Raw genomic sequence first — 22,219 nt, 5'->3', positions numbered from 1 at the left:
ACAAATTTTCTTAGGTGGTCGGTGGGTAAACAATAGGGCTGAGTCACTTAAATGCCAATACGTTTTTGGAATAGCCTCTTTATTTTCTCCAGGATCTTTCATATCAGTTTTCTGATTTCGACATCACAAATTTCCTGGGAAATATGGAGAGGTATAATTACTGCCATTTTACAGATAAGGAAACTGAGACCCAGAGGTGTTAAATGACCCACCCAAGGTCAATTAGCAGGCTGGAAACAAAGCAAAGGAGATGATCCGGGTTTCCTGACCATCAGTTCCGTGCTTTATTCACTAGGCTGCATATTGTATCACTTTATCCTCCTACTGGGAAGATAGTAGGGAAACAGTGTCATCTAGAGGGTAGAGCCCAGGCCTGGGAGGCCGGAGGACCTGGGTTCTAATCCTGGTACTGCCACATGTCTGCTCTGTGACTGTGGGCAATTCACTTCACTTCTCTATGCCTCAGTTACCTCATCTGGAAAATGGGGATTAAGACTGTGAGCCTCATGTGGGACAGAGACTGCCTCCAAACTGATTAACTTGTATCTACCCCAGCGCTTATAGAGTCATTCCCTCAATCGTATTTATTGAGCGTTTACTGTGTGCAGAGCACTGTACTAAGCATTTGGAATGTACAATTCGGCAACAGATACAGTCCCTGCCCAACAGCGGGCTCAGGCATCAATACCATCAAGATAAATAGAATCATAGATATATGCACATCATTAGTATAGTGTCTAGCACATACAGTGCTCTGCACAAAGTGAGTGCTTAATAAATACGACTGATTGAATGAATAATAAGCACTTCACACCGTAAAAATAATAAAAATATATGAATAGGGTGAACTTTGGCACAGGTTAAACCAATTCTCAGGAAGACTGCAGAGCAGATTAGTGCAGGAAGACTCACGGGAGGAGTTGAATTTGAACATATCAATCAGAGCTTGCTGGTCCAAAATAATTTCAATTGGGAAAATTTCCAATAGAATTTTACAGTCTTTTTTTTTAAAAAAGAATAATAATTGCAAGTCTCAACTAATAGCTCCTAGGTGTATATCGCCTCTCCCAAGACCAAGGTTTTCTCTGAGATTTCTAATCCAGTATTACTCTGGCCTCACAGGCATAAGCTCTTAATTCCTGAAGTACCCGACACAAATACATGTCTTTAGACTATGAAGAGGGCACATGGCAAACTCTACTGCCTTCCACCTCCCTATTTTCATGGGAGGCCTCCCAGCGACACAGCCATGTGTGGTTTTCTCTCTAGGCTGTGGATTTAGTACAGTGATCAGTGCACATTAGACACTCATTAAGTTCTATTGATTGATAGGAGAGAGCATCAGGTTCAATACTGAAGACGTACAGTTGCCAAAAGCCTACGGTTTCCCTATATTTGTTCTCCCACAACCTTCCTTCCTCACACGCTTAGTTCACATGGTATCGAACAGGCGCAGAGCCATCTATCCCTCTGTACTCTCTACATTTTTTGCCTTTATGCTAAAGACAAACTCTTGAAACGTGGGGCTGGGCAAGCAACAGATTCCTCTTCTAACAGCGGAAACTACTGCTTGCGAGTCAGAAAGTTACCTCGAATTCAATCCGTCCACATTTTTGAAGTCTGAAACCACTGACGACATCAAATGGTAAAGAAGTCAAAGGTACAGTGCACCGGTTTCTAAAGATTCAGGGGTTAAGTTGCTAGTTTTGAATAAATTAAAATTGGGAAATTATGGGTTAGGCAAGATCTTTGACTGAAATACCTCATTGATTTTTTTCGGAACTACGGTGGCTTCGTTTTCGCATCCAAAATCTAACTAAGAACATCAGTAGTCTTCAGTGTTATGCATGCCCACCTTAATGTCAACTGCAGTTACTTTGCTAGAGTTCCTAGCAAAGTCAGCTGACAAGATCTGTTTCTAACAGACCGAGTTGTCACCCACCCCAAACTTCTCTGATCTAGGGGTGGTAGAGGAGGAGGAAAATTCATGACTTCCATCTTGCCTCTCATTTCTAGAGGCACTATCTGTATTTCTTTTCTGTAACAGCAGAGTGCATATTAATAATAATAATTGTGGTATTTGTTAACTGCTTATTATGTACCAGGTACTGTACAGAGTGCTGGGTTTGATGCAAGCAAATCAGGTTAGACACAGTCCCTGTCTCACATTCATTCATTCATTTATTCAATCATATTTATTGAGTGCTTACTGTGTGCAGAGCACTACGCTAAGCATTTGAAAGAGTACAAGAGAACAATAAATAGACACAGTCCCTGCCCACAACAAGCTTACTGTCCAGAGATCCACATGGGCTCCAAGTCGTCATCCCCATTTTACAGACAAATGAGGAAAGAAGTTAAATGACTTGTCCAAGGTCCAGAGCAGACAAGTGGCAGAGTTGGATCTCGAACCCAGGATCTTCTAACCCTCAGGCCCGTGCTTTATCCACTAGGCATAACGTTAAAGCACTGAGCTGCTGTTTTGGAAATAGAATGAAGGCAACACAACTGCTTCTAATCCTTCCATCCTCCATCTCCGCAAGTGATTTGCTAACCAATGCTCCAGCAGGAGAGCTACCTGGTTAGACGTTTCCCATCTTAGACTGAAGATACTCAGAAAACCAATGACTCCATATCGAGCTTACATGGCTGCAGAAGAGAACTCCCTCTGGAGTCCGGCAGACACCCTCTGGCTAGTTTTGCGCCGGCTCCCCGCTCTTCCTAGAAATGTGGCACCTTTAGTGACTCACCTTCATCTGCTGAGGGAAATGTTCCCCTGCCTAGAAATTACAGCTGTGTTGGGGCTGGAAGCAGAGTTTATCGTACCACAAGCAATTTAGCTCACATTTAGCCACCTGCCTTTCATTCCCCCGGCTCAGAGCACTTTCCTTCTATTTAATACTGACTTCAGAAATGTCAACATTTTAAATATTTTACATTTCAGAAGAGTAAAGGGTGTTTTTTTTTTTAAATCAACATTTTAAGCATAAACTATATTTGTTGAAAAATATGCTTACAGAGATCCACAACGAATCTACAAATGAAACCCAGAGTGGTGTTGAAGGGTTTTTTTTTTTTTTTCCCCACTTTTGAGTTGATCATTTAGATCTATAGCCTACAGGTGCAATTCATTACATAGAACTTTGATCTATCGGCATGTATTTTAGTCTCAGCCAGATTTACCAGTTGGCCCACTTTGGTTTCCACAGAAAGAAACATTGGACAATGTATTGCAACGTTTTGCATTTACCTCCTCCCCATCTCAGACACCGTGCTAAATCGTTGCCCGTTCCAAGAGGCAGGATAGCCACTGGAGGATGATGGACTAGATTTGCCTTCTCTGTGAAATAAAACAAAAACATAAAATGGCAAAAGTGATGAGAAAAATGCAAGCAGGAATTAATGATCAACTGACGGTAGTTGCATTCCGTTCTCCTAAAGATTAGTGTTTTTAACCAGAAAGAAGGAATTCATCTGCTCCACATTAAGATCAAACATGGGATAAATACATTAAATGTAAATGGAAGGATGTTGGTAGAATTACCAAAAGAACTATTTTTGAATATACAATCAAGCAAACAGGTGATATTTATTGAGCGCTTACTACTTGTGCTTTACTGCACTGCATGGAGCGCTTGGGAGAGTACCATATAACAGAGTTGGTAAACATGCTCCTTACAACCATTCTACTAGCAGTATCCATTAAATGCCCTCTAGGTGTTTATGGGGTAAGGACTGAGGTGGCGATCTCCCTCCAGATTGTAAACTTGTTGTGTGCAGGGAATGTGTCTACCAGCTCTAGTAGAAACAGCGTGGCTTAGTGGAAAGATCCCGGGCTTGGGAGTCCGAGGTCATGGGTTCTAATCCCCGCTCCACCACTTGCCTGCTCTGTGACTTTGGGCAAGTCACTTAACTTCTCTGTGCCTCGGTTCCCTCATCTGTAAAATAGGGATTAAGACTGTGAGGCCCACGTGGGACAACCTGATGACCTTGTATCTACCCCAGCGCTTAACAAATACCACCATTATTATTATTACATTCTCCCGAGTGCTTAGTACAGTGCTCTGCATACTGTAAGTGCTCAACAAATCAGTTAGTCAATCACATTTATTGAGCACTTGCTGTGTGCAAAGCACTGTAGTAAGCACTGGGGAGAGTACAATATAACAATAGACACATTCCCTGCCCACAGTGAGCTTACAGTCTAGATGGGGAGACAGACATTAATATAAATAAATAAGTTATAGATATGTACAAAGGGGCTGGGGGCCGGGGGATAAATAAAGGGAGCAAGTCAGGGTGACGCAGAAGAGAGTGAAAGAAAAGGAAAGGAAGCTTTAGTCAGGAAAGGCTTCTTGGAGGAGATGTGCTTTGAAGAGGGGGAGAATAATTGTCCGTCAGATATGAGGAGGGAGGCTGTTCCAGGTTGATTAACTGATTGAGAGAGAACAATACGGTAGAGCTGGAAGTCAGGATCCCTGCCCTCAAGGAGCTTATAGTCTAGTGGAGGGGTTTGCTCCAAGTCTAGAAATATTGCTTATTGAGCCTCTCATCAGGAACAGCATCTAAACCTCAGTCTGGAGGAGAGTTTGGTCCCTAACCACGCACCTGAGAATCGTTGATAGTGTGAGGGGTTTGCATGACCCTCCCTTTCCCTTCCCATCCCTGCACACTCATCCCTGCCCTTCACCTTCCTGCTGGGAGCAGCGAGTACCACGGGCAAGTAGGCCGACGGGGTTGCAGCATGTAGCTATGTGCAAGAGAGGGTTTTGCCCACATAAGAAGCAGCATGGTGCAGAGGATAGAGCTAGGGCCTGGGAGTCAGGAGGTCATGGGTTCTAATCCCACCTCACCACTTGTCAGCTGGTGACTTTGGACACTTTTCTGTGCCTCAGTTACTTCATTGGTAAAATGGGGATTGAGGTTATGAGCCCCACTTGGGACAGCGCCTGTATCCCCCTTGATTCATTTGTATCCACCCCAGCGCTTAAATACAGTGCCTGGCACATAGTAAACATTCAACAAATACCGTCATTCTGATTATTTTTACATCAGAGGTCTGCAGAGAACCTTGGCGTTAGGCCCTGTGTCTCTTATATTCCGGAGCAATCCATCAGTCGGGGGCTAGAGAGGAAGCATGGCCTAATGGAAACAGTCTGGGCCTTGGAGTCAGAGGACCTGGGTTCTAATTTTGACTCTACCACTTACCTGCTGTGTGACCTTGAGCAAGTCACTTCACTACCTCTGTGCCACAGTTTCTTCATCTGCAAAATGGGGATTCAATGCCTGTCTCCCTGCTACTTGCTATGTGAACCACATGGGGGACCTGATTATCCTGTATCTACCCCAGTGCTCACTACTGTGCTTGGCATAGACTAAGTGCTTACGAAACAAATACTGTGATTATGAACATCAACAATCAATGGTATTTATTGAGCATTTATGAGCAGCGGTCTTTCTTCTGGACCAATATTAGAGCATGCACTAAACAAGCTCCCATTTCAAGTAATTTATGGCATCCTAACCTTCATTTGAGTACATTATTTCCAAACCTGTTTCCTCACAAATGATGTGGAACTGTACCTACAAGTCAGCAGGTTTAGCTCACAGTATACCATTTGGGGCAACATGGAGTATAAAGCATGAGTAAATGGGGAACAATTTATTTTATTATGCTCCCACTTGTTATACCTTCAATTTATGTGTGGAAGAAAGATCTCAGATCGAAGAGCAGGATAAGCCTCCTAGGTCAGTGTATTGCTATGAGATTCAACTTGACGTAACCACCTGCTGTACTCAGACAGCAGTGATTTCTATTCCTGAAGGGCAAGTTTACTCATCTATTAGCATCATCTTAGGGCCTCAATTCCAAAACAAATATGCACTGAATTCCCTTTCTATTCTGTAAAATCACAGCTGAGCTTTTCATTTACATTTTCGTGCCCAGTTTCCACGTGCACAAAATAAGGTTTTTGTTTTTTTTTTAATCCTCAAAACCATCTACAAAAATCCACTGTAGGAAAAACTAACAAGGATGTCTCCTAGCAACCTATGAAGAATTTAGACACTTTGTATTCTAGCTACTCCTTTCTGACTGTAGGTTAGATAGACACATGTTGCAAGGTTGGTCAGAGAATATGTACCTTGAATGTGCAAACCCAAAAATGTTTTTCTCACCCCCGATATACCCATTACTGGAAATTAAAAATATCTAAATACTGTAGTGACTGGTGAGGTTCAAGCTATCTAGGGTGTTGGATGCTTTCTCCTAAAACCTTTCTCAGCTTTTTACAGATTTGTAATGGGCTCAGCTCTTACAACATTTTAACAAAAATGTAACACTGAAATTTTTTTAAAAAAACCCCAACATCAAGTCTAAGGTTAAACAGTTTAGGCTTGGGCATGAGGAATGATTTTGAATAAATTTCAATGTTTTTGGCCTTAGAATATCCATTTCTGATACAGTGCAAGCAAAGGGAACTGGAAGGAGGTACCATTATTTTGGATTAAGCTCAACATTACAATCAGCAGGGATCATTTCTTCTAATTTAAGATTCATCAGCCTTTACTCAAAATGAAAAACTCTAGTTCCTATATTTCATCTTACTTTCAAATACCCTGTTCCCCTTCACTGTAGCCTACATTTAAGTTTGAAAATAAGTGAGTGAGAGAGAGAGAAAGAGAAAGATAGAAAAAAAAAAAGATAAAGGAAGAAATGAATATAGAAAGAGAAAAAGAGGGGAGAGAAATGTTTGACTTTATGATGGAGTAAAAGAGAAATAGTGTGATTTAGTGGAAAGAGCATGAGTCTGGGAATCAGGCGATCTAGGTTCTAATCCTAATTTTGGCACTTGTCTCCTGGGTGAAATAGGGCAAGTCACTTAAATTCTCAGTGCTTCAATTTCTTCATCTGTAAAAGGCGGAATTCAAAACGTTCTCCCCCGACCCTAGGACCATACTCCCCATGAGAGACGGGCTGAATTAGACCTAATTGTATTGTCTCTACACCAGGCATATGTAAGCTCTTAACAAATACCACAGTTTCCATTACTTTTATTACTAGATAACTGAGGCACGTAGACCATCCCGGCATGCTGCTTGAAGAAAAGACAGGTGGTTTTCAAGCATTAGTCGAGAGCCATGAGGATGAAAAGGCAAATAAAAATCATAACCAAGAGCAGCACAAAGCAAAACCATCAGCACAACCAGCCTTTTTGTGTAAGCGGAGTGTTCTGAACTGTCAATCCCACTTTGTTGTTTTTTCAGCCACTCTAATACTGAGGGGAAAAATTACAATCAGTGGCTCCACCTTTGAATACAATGTTCAGTTTTATGCACTGAGATGTCAGGTCTAAAACTACGATTACATCGAAGGATCCTAAGGAGCTACAGTGTAGTTCACTAATCAGATCACATAAGTATTTCACAGGATAAATGTATTTCAATCAATATATAATTCAGAATGTAAGGGTTACCACTTTCACTTCATCTCTGTTTTAAGGGAGACTCTTCATTACCTATGCAGTCCAAAATCCAACCCACTGTTCCATCTCCACCACACGCTAGTACCCTGAAGTCAGGAACGTCCCGGAAAAAATTTAACCTGAAAAATAATCACAATTTCATGTTCATTATTACAAATTAGGGGTTTGTTGTACAACTTTGCAAAATTTTAAATGTTAGATGATCTGACAGATAAAAAAATACATTTTTAATGTAGAGCAATCTTAACTAAAAATAACACTTTAACTTATGTGATGACTAGAAATCTTACACCCAGTAATCATGCCTAATTGATAAGAAGAGGGCTAAAGCCTGCTAAGTCTATTATACTCCCCTAAACATTTCATAAGGACCTCTGCACAACATATGCATTCCCTAAATACTATTGATTGATTGATATCAATGCTGAATTGGTAAAAAGTAGTAATTGTATCCTTTAATGTGGGACGGGAACATATAGGAAACCTCTTCTAAGGTTGACCAGATTAAACCAGGAGGGAACTAAGGGCACAGTTTACACAAGTGTAGTTTGCTATAGATTCCATTCCTTTATGCCTTTTAAATCTGAATCTTTAAAAAAAAGAAGGTACAATCCTCTTCAGACTGTAAGGTCATTGGTGGCAGGGAATGTGGGCTTTATATGGTTTGTGTTGTACTCTCCCAAGTGCTTAGTACAGTGTCCTGCACAGAGTAAACACTCAATTAATATGATTGATTCACTCTGTTGTATTGTACTCCCCCAAGTGCTTAGTGCACCACTCTGCACTCAGTAAGCACTCAATAAATTGATTAACTGATCTTCAATGGCCAATTTAATCTGGGACTCATGCTGCAAGCAACATCTGCAATTTTGACCTGGCTTTGACATTTCTATTGGTGTCCAAGTAGTTCCCACTTAACCAAATCACAACTCACTCAAAAATAAAATGACTGCCACGTAGGCCATTCTAAACCCCGAGTTGCTTTTCCGCTCAAATAGTTTAAGTTTTGCTCCTTGAAGCTACTAATCACCAAAAATAACTTTTCAATCAATCAATCATATTGATTGAATGTTTACTATGGGTGGAACACTGTCCTAAGCATTTGGGAAAGTTCATGCACTATGACTGTTGATAGACATAGACATATTCCGTGTCCACAAGGAGCTTACAGTCTAGAGGGGAAGACAGGAATAATAAATGTATTACGCATATGACAAATTCATCATGGACATAATAAATTACAGAAGTAATAAATTTTGGTGATAATAAATAATGTCAATTACTTTATGTCCCTCTTTAGGTCACCACCTAAGCACTTGGTGTCTCTCATCCTCTCAGAAGTTATATAAAGTAAGTTAGGACGATAAGTACCCTCAAGTTGCCTTCACTATTTCTTTAGACTAATTATAAGGATGAAATATTTTATTTAGAGAATTGCTAAATTCAAATATTATAAGGAAATAGAGTTATGTCTTAAGCCCAGGGGATGCCTTTGAACCGATATCTAGAACGATTGTAGAAGCATGAGATTCCAAAATTCAGTTCCAGGAAAGACTTTATATATCTTTTTACAGTATTTCTCTTTACAATAGTTTATGCCTGAGGCTTTCTGAACACGTTCACCACCCGAATAACACTTTGTGCAAAGAAAAGATAGTGATTTTGTGATGTTGACTACCATTCTTTACAAATACAGTGAAAAACAATGGAGCTAATTTTATCTAAAACCTCAAGATCTTAGCATCAATTTTAAAAGAAAGTTCACAGATAGCTAATGTAGACAAAATTAGAAGAGCTTCCTATGGTGCATAATAATACCGTTTAAAACCACCACAGATAATGTCTAATCTTTGAAAGAATGAAATACAACATAAAGCAGAAGACTTCTAAAATAGGATGATGCTATATGCAATCTGAAAGTTTTTTGTTTTGTTTCTTTTTTTTTTTTTTTTTTGATAAAGACAGTGGTAGCACTCCTTTCATCAAAAGTCCACATTTTTATGGTTCTACAAAAAAGAGTATTCTGGTCTCACACATCCAGTTCCAATCGCATGCTTGAATGTGATATATCTGTTGAGTCATCACAGCTTAAAATAGAAATGAAAATACTTAGTAGTGTTGGTATTTATTGAGTGCCCACTTGGCACATTACTTTGTTACGTGGTTGGGAAGTACAGAATAAACATGTGAAAAATCCCCTATCCATAAAGAACCTACAATCTGATGGGGTGAAAAACTTAAAATATTGCTGCAATTGCTGCCAAAGTAATCAAAATAATCAATCGAACCGTATTGAGTGTGTGCTTGGAAAAATCCAATAAAAGAGAATTAGCGGATACGCTTTTTCTCTGTCCACAGTGGGACTGTTGAATATATAACTCAATCAACATATACTTTTGAATAAAGCCCCCAGTGATTCTCAGACATTAATTTATGGTCTGGAAATGCATTCTTGTGAAAACCTAAATGTTCTTAAATATCATATAATCCTAGTGATTATGGTATTTATTATGATATTTGTTAAGCACTTGCTATGTGCCAAGCACTGTTCTAGGAGCTGGGGTAAATACAAGGTAATCAGGTTGTCCCACTTGGGGCTCACAGTCCCAATCCCCATTTTAAAGATCATGTAACTGAGGCCTAGAGAAGTTAAGTGACTTGCCCAAGGTCACATAGCGGACAAGTGGTGGAGTTGGGATTAGAACCCACGACCTTTAACTCACAAACCTGTGCTCTTGCCAATAGGCCATGCTGCTCCTAATACCTGCTCTATGCCAAGCACTGGGCTGAAGACCAACATAATAATAATGTTGGTATTTGTTAAGTGCTTACTATGTGAAGAGCACTGTTCTAAGTGCTGGGGTAGATACAGGGTCATCAGGTTGTCCCATGTGAGGCTCACAGTTAATCCCCATTTTACAGATGAGGTAACTGAGGCACAGAGAATTAAATGACATGCCCACAGTCACACGGCTGACAAGTGGCAGAGCCTGGATTCGAACTCATGACATCTGACTACCATGCCCATGCTCTATGCTCACCGTAAAAGAGGAAAAAATGCCGGTATCTTAGATTCATTTTACACCTGAAGAAACCGAGGTCCAGAGAGGCTAAGTGACTTGAGCAGACTCACATAGCAGTAGCAGCATAAATGGATTTGGAATATAGTCTACCTTTATTAGCAGGAAGATAACAGGCATGTAGATGCCCCCTAGCTTAAAAAAAATTGCATTTTGACTCTGCTTCTATCTTCTAAGTTTGTAATATGTAACTGCTTTCTGCATTGTGGTTAATCAATAAAATCAATCAATCAATGGTATTTGTTGAGTGCTTACTGTGTTCCAAGCATTGTATTTAGTGCGTGGGTGAGTCCAATAGAACAGACTTTAGTAGACAGGTTTCCTGTTCGCAAGAAGCTTACAGTCTAGAGGTGGAGACAGACATTAAAATAAATTCTGGATAATTTGATGTGTGGCTGAAGGTGGTGTGAAAATCAAGTGCTTAAGGGTAAAAATTCATATTCAAAGCCAAGACAGAGAGGAGAAAGAGATGAAGAAATCGGGGCTTAGTTGGAGAAGGCCTCTTGAAGATGTGATTTTGATAGAGCTCTGAAGGTGTGGAGAGTGGTGGTCTGTTTTTCAATTAATGGTATTCACTGAGCATTCACTACGTGCAGAGAACTGTACTAAGCGCTTGGGAGAGTACAATGCAAGACAGTTGCTAGCCACATCCCCTGCCCACAGTGAGTTTACATTATAAAGGATTGTTGTATATGAAGGAGGAGGGAGGTCAAAGCCAGAGGGAAGATGTGGACAAGGGATAGGCAGTGAGGTAGACAAGACTGAGGTACAGTGAATAGGAGGGTGTTAGTGAAGAATGAAGTGTGTAGGCTGTGCTGTAATAAGAAATCAACGAGATAAGGTGGGAACGGGCAAGGTGATTGAGTGCTTTAAAACCGATGGCAAGGTGTTGCTTTTTGATGCTGATGTGGATGGACAACCACTGGAGGTTCTTTAGAAGTGGGGAAAGTTGGACTGAATGGGTTTGTAGAAAAAGGATCTGACATAAGTACTTGGATCAGCATTAGAGCAGCATAGATAGAGAGGGAAAGATGGTTTTAGCGATGTTTGGAAGGTAGAACTGAAAAGATTTGATGACGGATTGAATATGTTGGGTGAAAGAGAGATGAGTTGAGGATATTGCCAAGGATATGGGATTGTGAGTCAAGGAGGATGGTGGCACTGTCTGCAGTGAGGGCAAGTCACAGGGAGAACAGGGTTTGGGTGTGAAGATGAGGCGTTCTGTTTTGGATGTTAATTTCGAGGTGATGGTGGGATATTTAAGTAGAGATGCCCTGAAGGCAGGAGGAATTGTGAGACCGAAGAGAGAGAGAGAAATCAGGGCTGCAGTTGTAGACGTGGGAATCATCCTCACTGAGAAGGTACTGAAAGCCGTCGGAGTGAATAAGCTCTCCAGGGGAGTGGGTGTAGATGGAGAATAGAAGGGGACTCAGAACTGAACCTTGAGGGACCCCCACAGTTAGGGGGTGGAAGGCAGAAGAGGAGCCTATGAAAGAGACTGAGAATGAGTGGCCAGAGAGATAGGAGGAAAACTAGCAGAAGAAAGTGTCAGTGAAGCCAAGATTGGATAATGTTTCCTTGCGATGGCGGTCGACAGTGTCAAAGGCAGCTGAGAGGTCGAGGAGGATTGGGATGGAGAAGAGGTCACTGGATTTGGCAAGAAGGAGACCACTGGTTATCTTTGAAATGTTAGTTTCCACAGAGCGAAGGGAATGGATGCCAGAATGGAAGGGGTAAAGGAGAATATTGGAGGAGAGGCAGTGGGTGGAAGGGAGATAAGGTGGTCAATCAGTGGTACTTACTGAGTGCTTACTAGATGCAGAGAACTGCTATAAAACACTTGGGAAAGTTTTATACAAGTTCAATTAGCAGATACATTCCTTGCCCATAATGAATTTACAGTCCAGAGGGGGAGGCAATGATAGGAATAAATACGTAATATATTAAAAAAAATAAAGATATGTACATATGTTCTGTGGGGTTGGGGTGGGGAAGATATCAAATGCACAAAGGTAAAGATCCAATTGCATAGTGAGCCAGGGAAAAGAGGGTTTAATCAGGGAAAGCCTCACAAAGAAGATCTGACCTCGATTGGTCGATGTAGGCGGAAAGAGTGGTGGCGTAGACTATTTGGAGCGGGAGGGAGTTTCAGGTTAGGTGGAGGATGTGGGAAAGAGGTCAGCGGCAAGATAGATGGAATTGAAGCACAGTGAGCAACCTGGCACCAGAGGAGCAGAATGTGTGAGCTGGGCTGCAGTAGGATATGGGTGACAAATGGATAATACCACAATTATTGTTAAAAATTATTCTCAGAACCACCCCCATCACTGAACTGAGTTACTTAATGCTATGCTTCCCTGGCAGAATCTTTCTCGGTTTTCTAAATGTGCCCAGGAGCATTATAAATGTTCAGTCAACCATCAAATATAGTGTCAATCTCCTGGTAAGTTACACAAAGCAGGGTCAACCTAGCTGCATCCCTGGGCTATTTTCAAAACTCGCAAAAGGTGCATTTATATTTACAGTCACACCACGTGTCCCTAATCACTCAAAAGTAACTAATGTCTGGGTTTCATTATGAAATCATTGGTTCTTTCTCAACCTAGAAAGTCATAAAACTGTCATAAATGTGACTTGCGAGGTAATGAGAAAAGCTTAAGAATACTACCTGTGCACTGAAATAATGGTTGTTTAACTGTAAACCATTCCTTCACCACACTCATCACTCGATAATAAGTGAATTTGAGTTATTTTCTTTTAATTATTCAGTCCTGATCTCCCCAAATTGTTTTCTCCATTCTTCCCTCTCTCTCTTTGTGTTCTCCCCATAACAGTTATGGTAGCATTAGGTGCTTTTACTGGGAGATAATTTGAGATCATACTGTAGATACGTAACTCATACTCTAGACTGTAAGCTCATTAGAGGAAGGGAATGTATCTGATAATTCTCTTGCACTGGACCCTCCCAAGCATTTAGAACAGTGTTCTGCAGAGAGTAAGCACTAAATAAATAGCACTGATTGACTGATACACTCTTATAGGCAAAGAAGCAAGACCCTGAAGTTGTTAATATCTTGCTCCTACTTCCATGCAGATCAGTACCTAAATAATATTAACATTTCTATACCTTGGTTTCCTCTTCTGTAAAATGGGGATAAAATGCCTATACTCCTTTCCTTACACACTGTGAACTCCCCTGGCCCTGGGACACTGTTCTACCTGATTATACTGCATCTACCACAGCGCTTAGCATATTGTTTGGCACGCAGTAAATTCTCAACAAACACCACAGTTATTATGATCATTGTGAACTGAGTAACTTAATGCTCTTATACCTTGGCAGAATCTTCCTCAGGTTTTCTAAATGTGCCCAGGAGCCTTATAAATCTTCAGTGAAGTATCAAATACACTGTCAATCTCTTGATGAGTTAAAAAAGGGAAATTCCAAGAAAAAGGCTCATGGGAGTTTCTTTGAAAAAGAAGGAGTATGTTGGGATGAGCTGAAGCCTAGGCTAAAGATAGCATTTGCAAAATGATCTTTCCCCTGTCATTTTTCTAGTGTGAAATATTTTCCCCTGGCATACATCTGCTGCTAGAAATGCTCAATGGTGTCTTGGATAATGTAAATCAGGAAAATCTTTCCTTACCTCCCCCTCATCAAAAAACATCAATAGCTATTCTCTGACTCTCATATAAAACACAGTCAATCAATCATTATCATTTACTGAGCACTGACTGTGTGCAAAGCACTACACAAATCTTTTGGGGGAGTACAGTAGAGTTGGTAGACATGATTGCTGCCCACAAGGATCTTACAATCTAGTGGAGCGCTTAACTACAGGTTTCACTGGTTAGATCCCTCTGGTCTAGCTGTCCTTCACTGTGGCATCCCAGCTCATGCCTTTGCCAGGGAAATCCTAAGCGTTAATCTTTCTCAACTTTCCTGATGTGTCACTGCTCTGCAGCATACCCTCCCCCAATTTCCTTTCCCCAATCTTAATCTGTTCTTCCCTTCAAACAATCGAGTCATAGGATTGACGGAGCACTGACTCTGTGCAGAGCACTGTATTAATGGTTGGGAGGGTAAAATAGTGTTAGTGGACATCATCCCCAACCTCAGCAAGCTTACAGTCTAAGAATAAGTTTCAAAGGCCTTGTGAAACTCTCTTTCCAGATGTCACTTGATTTGTCTCCACTTCGTTCCTACCTTTAATCCTCCCTCAACTATCTGGCTGCTTATAGGCACCTTAATATTCTTGATCTATAGATCTATGCATTTTTTGAGCTTTCAATCAATCAATTGCATTTAATGAGTTCTTACTGTGTGCAGAGCACTGTACTAAGTGCTTGGGAGAGTACAGCACACAAATATAACAGACGCATCACCTGCTTACTAAGAGATTACAGTCTAGAGGGTGAGATAGACATTAACATATAGATATATAGATATTGCAGATATAAATTACAGATATTTGCATAAATGCTGTGGGGATGTAGTGGTGAGATGGGTTTAGTTAAGGGAACAAGTCGGGGGAGGCAGAAGGGAGTTGGAAAAGAGGAAATGAAGGTTTAGAGAAGGTCTTTGAGAAGAAATTTGCCTTCAATAATGCTTTGAAGGTGGGGAGTGTAATTATCTGTCAGATATGAAGAGGAAGGGCGTTCCAGGCCAGAGGCAAAACTTGGGTGAGAGGCTGGCAGTGAGATAGGCAAGATAGAGATACAATGAGTAGGTTGGCATGAGAGGAGTGAAGTGTGCATGGTGGGTTGTAGTAGGAGAGTAGGGAAGTGAGGTAGGAGGGGGCAAGGTGATTGAATGTTTTAAAGCTGATGGTGAGGAGTTTCTGCTTGATGGGGAGTTGGATGGGCAACCACTGGAGGTCCTTGAGAAGTGGAGAAACATGGACTGAACTTTTTTTGTAGAAAAATTATCTGGGCAGCAGAGTGAAATAAAGCCTGGAATGAGGAGAGACAGGAGGCAGGGAAGTCAGAAAAAAGGCCGACACAGTAACTAAGGCGAAGATAGGATAAGGGTGCAAATCCTAGGCCAAGAGTGACACAGAAGGCAATGGGATAAGAGGAAATGAAGCTTAGTCAGGGAAGACTTCTTGGAGGAGATATGCTCTTAATAAGGCTTTGAGGGTAAGGACAGTGACCATCTGTCCGATACGAAGGCCAGATGAAAGACATGAGCAAGTTAACAGCACTTGGAATGCCTACAATCCAAGAAAATGTGGATTCTAGTTCCTAAAGTGCTTCTCTTTGGAAACTAGTAAGGATCAGCAAGTTTAATCGTGCAGTACCTTCCAGGAACTAGCAGCAGGAGCATAGGTCTGGGAGTCAGAAGCACCTGATTTCTAATTCCAGCTCTGACATATGTGACCTTGGGCAAGGCACTTCACTTCTCTGTGCCTCAGTTACCACATCTGTAAAATGGGGATAAAGACTGGTCGACAGAGACTCCGTCCAACCTGATGGGCTTGTACCCATCTCGATGTTTAGTACTGTGCCTGGCATGTAGTAAACACATAACCAAGACCATTATTATTATTATTGAAAGAAGTGTGATTTTTCTCAAAATAAAGCACTTGGGCCAGATCCCACCACTGATGTTTCATTAAAATGGCTTATGGTATTTAACAGAACCACAGCTTTTGAGAGAAAAAAAAAATCATGATCAAGTTAAAGGAAACAAATATAAATGAGACTTTCCAATAACATATTTAGTGACATCTGTGCTCCTTCCCATGGTACATGCTTTTTGAGAAGCAGGGACTGCTGGACAATGTCATACGGATCCACTGTCCAGCTGCTATTCATTTGTCTCTCTGTGAGGTGAATAATGACTGAATTTCAGATTTTTCAACATCATTAAATTCACAATAGCGGTTGTTGACAGAAGTAGAAGACTCGCCTATAGAGCTGCTACACCCAAACTGGGAAACTCTTTTCAAGGCTAAAAGCACAGGTGCTAGGCACAAATTACACAATGTATCAGGCTGGCAATTTTCATGTCACTTTGTTAACCGTAGCCGAGTAGAGCTGTATGGTACCTTCTTTACACTTTCAGCTGCAGTGCTTTCAATATTTAAACATAACAGGGTTTTCAGACTCTTACTCTATAGCTGTAAAGACAGCAACGCATTCATACGTCTTCACATCTAAGAGGAATAATTACGGGGACGATTTCTGCTTTGTAAGCGAGGGTAACAAATGGCAGAGAAAGCAGTATCTTTTATTTTCATATGAAAATCATTCTAATGGGTTCAAATCCAAATTCTGAGATTCAGAACTAACTGTTACTGAATTGAAAATCTTGTTGCACAGTGGCTTGATGTTTTCAGAATGGTTTACGGTTCTCTCTCAGTTGTCTCTGACCCAGCTCGATCAATCCGTCAACTGAGTGATAAGAGTATATGGAACACTGTACTACGTGCTTGAGGGAGTACAATACAGTAGTCCATCGTTCAACCGGTCATTTGTATTTATTGTTTCCTGTGCATTATAGTACTATAATAATATGAATGGTTATGGTACTTGTCAAGCACTTCCTATGTGCCAAGCACTGTTTTAAGTGCTAGGGTAGATTCAAGTTAGTCAGGTTAGACACAGTTCCTGTCCCACATAAGGTTCACACTCATTCATTCATTCATTCAATAGTATTTATTGAGCGCTTACTATGTGCAGAGCACTATACTAAGCGCTTGGGATGAACAAGTCGGCAACAGATAGAGACAGTCCCTGCCGTTTGACGGGCTTACGGTCTAATCGGGGGAGACGGACAGACGAGAACGATGGCAATAAACAGCGTCAAGGGGAAGAACATCTCGTAAAAACCGATGGCAACTAAATAGAATCGAGGCGATGTACAATTCATTAACAAAATAAATAGGGTAACGAAAATATATACAGTTGAGCGGACGAGTATGGTGCCGTGGGGATGGGAAGGGAGAGGTGGAGGAGCAGAGGGAAAAGGGGAAAATGAGGCTTTAGCTGCGGAGAGGTAAAGGGGGGATGGCAGAGGGAGTAGAGGGGGAAGAGGAGCTCAGTCTGGGAACCCGTCTTGGAGGAGGTGATTTTTGAGTAGGGTTTTGAAGAGGGAAAGAGAATCAGTTTGGCGGAGGTGAGGAGGGAGGGCGTTCCGGGACCGCGGGAGGACGTGACCCGGGGGTCGACGGCGGGATAGGCGAGACCGAGGGACGGCGAGGAGGTGGGCGGCAGAGGAGCGGAGCGTGCGGGGTGGCCGGTAGAAAGAGAGAAGGGAGGAGAGGTAGGAAGGGGCAAGGTGATGGAGAGCCTTGAAGCCTAGAGTGAGGAGTTTTTGTTTGGAGCGGAGGTCGACACTCTTAATCCCCATTTTACAGATGATATAACTGAGCCCCAGAGAAGTGAAGTGACTTGCCCAAGGTCACACAGTAGATGTGGTAGAACCGGGATTAGAACCCATGATCTTCCGACTCCCGGGCCCGTACTCTAACTTCTAAGCCAAGCTGCTCCTATCCGCTAAGACATGCTGTACTCTCCTAGGTGCTTAAAAGTGTGCTCTCCATCCAAAATGCCACCATACTGATCCCCGCACTTATCCTATTCCAGCCTTAATCACTACATCAACCTTCTCGCTGACCTCACTGCCTCTTGACTCTCCCCTGTCCAGTCCTTTCTTGACTCTACTGTCCCTACTGTTTTTTCTCAAAAAATGTTCAGTCCATGTCTCCTCACTCCTCAAAAACCTCCAGTGGTTGCCTATCCACTTCCATATTCAACAGAAATTTCTTACCATCACCTTTAAAACATTAGTCAACTTACCTCCTCCTAACTTACCTCAGTGATTTCCTACTTCAATTCAGCCCACCTACTTTGCTCCTCTAAAGCCAACACAATCACTCTCTCGGTCTCGTTTATCTCGCCGACGACCCCTTGTCCACACTGTCCCTGTGGCCTGGAACTCTCTGCCTCTTCATACCGACAAACAGATCACCAGTCTCCCCACCTTCAAAGCCTTACTAAAATCATACTATCCCCTAGAAGTCTTCCCTGACTAAACCCTCATTTCCCATCATCTCTTTCCCTTTGGTGTCACCTAAGCACATGAATCTGTAGCCTTTGAGAATTTTACTGATGGAGATGGCTCTCTCATTCACCCCACATATCCAATCTGTCATCACACCCTGCCGGTCTCATCTTCACAACATCACCAAGATCTGCCCTTTCCTCTCCATCCAAACCGCTACCATGTTAGTACCATCACTCATCCTATCTCGACTGGATTACTGCATCAGCCTCCTTTCTGGCCACCCGATCTCCTGCCTCTCCCCACTTCAGTCCACACTTCACTCCATTGCCTGCATTATCTTTCTACAGAAACGTTCAGGGCATTCATTCATTCATTCTATAGTATTTATTGAGCGCTTACTATGTGCAGAACACTGTTCTAAGCGCTTGGAATGAACAAGTCGGCAACAGATAACAGGGCATGTCACCCCCACCCTCAAAAATCTCCAGTGGTTGCCTATCAACCTCCATATCAAACAAAAACTCCTCACAATTGGCTTTGAGGTTCACCATCACCTTGCTCCTTCTTACCTCACCTCCCTTCTCTCCTTCTACATCCCAGCCCACACCCTCTGTTCCTCTGGTGCTAACCCTCTCACTGTGCCTTGTCTTGCCTGTCCCACTGTCGACCTCTGTCCTGGAATACCCTCCCTCCTCAAATCCTCCAAAGAATCATTCTTCTCCCCTTCAAAGCCCTACTGAAGGCACACCTCCTCTAAGAGGCCTTCCCAGACTAAGCCCTCTCTTCCTCAGCTCCCCCTCCCTTCTGCATCACCTCGACTCGCTCCCTTTTCTCTTCCTCCTCCTCTCCTTGCCCCACGGCACTTATGTATATATGTATACATCTGTAATTCTATTTATTTGTATTGATGCCTTTTTACTTGTTTTGATATCTGTCTCTCCCCTGCCCCCACCCTCTAGACTGTAAGCTCGTTGTGGGCAGGGATTGTCTCTATCGCTGCATTGTACTTTCCAAGTGCTTAGTACAGGCCTCTGCACACAGTAAGCAGTCAATAAATAAGATTGAATGAATAAATGAATTTGATATTCACCCCACCCTCAGCCCCACAGCACATATTTTGGGATCCATAATTTATTTTAATGTCTGTCTCCCTTACTAGGGTATAAGCTTCTTGCAGGCAAGAGATCGTGTTCACCAGCTCTCCCTAAGCACAGTAAGTGCTCAATAAATACCACTGATTGGTTAACTGCTCTGCACAGAGTAAGTACCCTATAAAACACTATTAATTCAAGGTAGACAGGTGTGAGCTGTTGAACGAATGAACCCTGACACTCCATTCATCCAAAACGTGCCTTCTGGGAGGACTGAGGATATTCATAGCAACTGTGGTATTTGTGAAGAGCTTACTTTGAGCCAAGCACTGTACTAAGCACTGGACTAGATACAGATAAGCAGACAGGACAGAGTCCCTGTCCCACATGGGGTTCACAGCATAAGAGGGAGGGAGAACAGATATTTTATCCTCATCTTACAAATGAGCTACCTGAGGTACAGAGAATTTAAATAATAATGGTGGTATTTGTTAAGCGCTTACTATGTGCCGAGCACTGTTCTAAGCGCTGGGGTAGACACAGGGGAATGAGGTTGTCCCACGTGGGGCTCACAGTCTTCATCCCCATTTTACAGATGAGGGAACTGAGGCACCGAGAAGTGAAATGACTTGCCCAAAGTCACACAGCTGACAAGTGGGCGAGCCAGGATTCAAACCCGTGACCTCTGACTCCAAAGCCCGTGCTCTTTCCACTGAGCCACGCTGCTTCTCTAAAACAATGGCAACTGGGGCAGATACAGGGTCATCAGGTTGTCCCACGTGAGGCTCACAGTTAATCCCCATTTGACAGATGAGGTCACTGAGGCACAGAGAAGTGAAGTGACCTGCCCCGGAGTCACACAGCTGACAAGTGGCGGAGCCGGGATTCGAACCCATGCTCTCTGACTCCCAAGCCTGGGCTCTTTCCACTGAGCTACGCCGCTTCATGACTTAGCCAAGATAACACAGCAGGCAAGGAGCAGAGATAGAATTTGAACCCAGATCCTCCGACTCTTAGGAACCACGTCTGTGCCACCGGGCAGCCTGATATTCCATTCTGAGTGATCCAAACTGCAACCTCAGCTAATGCTGAACAGCAGGGAGTCTTTAATTGGATTCAGCCTTTCCTCATTTATGAGCCTGTCAAGGTGACAGGAAAGAACCTCAAGGTGAGGTGAAGAAGAAGCCAACGTCATTAGAGTGGAAGCAGCACTGCCTGAGCTCCTACCTGGCACTGTACACTCTCCTAGGTGTTGGAGAAGTACAGTATAAAGAGGTTACATATCTCTTTCCCTTAAAGCTCTGCACACGGTAAATGCTCAACAAATATGACTGACTGGCTGATTGACCTTGCCCACAGGGAGCTCATTCTGTTCTAATTCCCTAATTTTATTTTCAAGTTCTACCTGTGCAAGTGATACAAAACAAATAATTTTAGAGCCCCCATTTTTTTAAAGCAGAAACGTCTGACAACCGGCTTGAAGACTGTCAGTTCTTTTCCTCCCTTCTTCTCTTCGTTCCTCTCACAGTGCAACTCAAATCGCAAACTTGGCTTCTCTAATTCCAGTTTACTCACTGTGCCTCATTCTTTCTTGTCTCACCCCTGACCTCTTGCTTCTGCCTTCTCGTCTTCCTGGAATGTCACCCCCACTCCATCACCGCTCTCCCCAACTCCAAAGCCATTCTAAAATCCCCATCTCCTCCAGAAACTGTTCTTTGATTAATCTCTCAACTCCCTAACCCATTTCCTCCTCTACTGCCATTTCAGGACTTGCAGAGCATCTAAGCACTTGGGTACTCATCCTCTCCCTCCCTCAAAGCACCGTGGGACCACTGCTTCTCCTACCTTTAATTTATTTTAATGTTTGCCTCTCCCGCTGGACTGTAAGCTCCTTGACAGCAAGGATTGGATCTACTAATTAGAGAAGCAGCATAGCTCAATGGAAAGAGCCTAGGCTTGGGAGTCAGAGGTCAAGGGTTCGATTCCTGGCTCTGCCACTTGGCAGCTGTGTGACTGTGGGCAAGTCATTTAACTTCTCTGTGCCTCAGTTACCTCATCTGTAAAATGGGGATTAAGACTGTGTGCCTCACGTGGGACAACCTGATGACCCTGGATCTCCCCCAGCGCTTAGAACAGTTCTCTGCACATAGTAAGCGCTTAACAAATACCAACAGTTATTAATTGCCGTGCTCTCCTAAGCACTTATTACATTGCTCTGCACGGAGTTAAGCAGTCAATCAATACTATTAAGTGATTTAATGTGGTTCCTTCTTCCTCTGACTACTGTATCAGCCTCCTTGCCGACCTCCCTACCTCCTGTCTCTCCCCACTCCTGTCCATACTTCACTCTGCTGCCCAGGTCAATTTTTCTAAAAAAAAATGTTCACTCCATGGTTCCCCACTCCTCAAGAACCCGCAGAGGTTGTCCATCCACCTCTTTAGCCACTCCTGTTGGCTTTAAAGCATTCAGTAACTTTGCCCCCTCCTACTTCGCCTCGCTACTCTCCTGCTAAAGCCTAGCCTGCACAGTTTGATCATCTAATGCCAACCACT

At 42.6% G+C, this 22,219-nt stretch overlaps 1 protein-coding gene across 6 annotated transcripts in view; it reads right to left on the bottom strand.

Annotated features, from left to right (window-relative positions):
- DGKB (diacylglycerol kinase beta) overlaps positions 1 to 22,219 on the bottom strand; it is a 609,664-nt gene that overhangs the window by 352,350 nt on the left and 235,095 nt on the right. For all 6 annotated transcript variants that reach the window (XM_039912948.1, XM_029070029.2, XM_029070032.2 and 3 more), the window contains 2 exons: positions 7,518 to 7,603; positions 3,251 to 3,340 (listed from right to left, as the gene is read on the bottom strand). In XM_039912948.1, coding sequence (XP_039768882.1) covers positions 3,251 to 3,340; positions 7,518 to 7,603 — 176 coding nt within the window. The remainder of the gene's footprint in view (positions 1 to 3,250; positions 3,341 to 7,517; positions 7,604 to 22,219) is intronic.

This window comes from Ornithorhynchus anatinus, chromosome 8 (genome assembly GCF_004115215.2).
Source record: "Ornithorhynchus anatinus isolate Pmale09 chromosome 8, mOrnAna1.pri.v4, whole genome shotgun sequence".
Lineage (NCBI taxonomy): Eukaryota > Metazoa > Chordata > Mammalia > Monotremata > Ornithorhynchidae > Ornithorhynchus > Ornithorhynchus anatinus.
The sequence above is the reverse complement of the archived record's forward strand: the minus strand, read 5'-3'. Positions and strand labels throughout refer to the sequence as shown.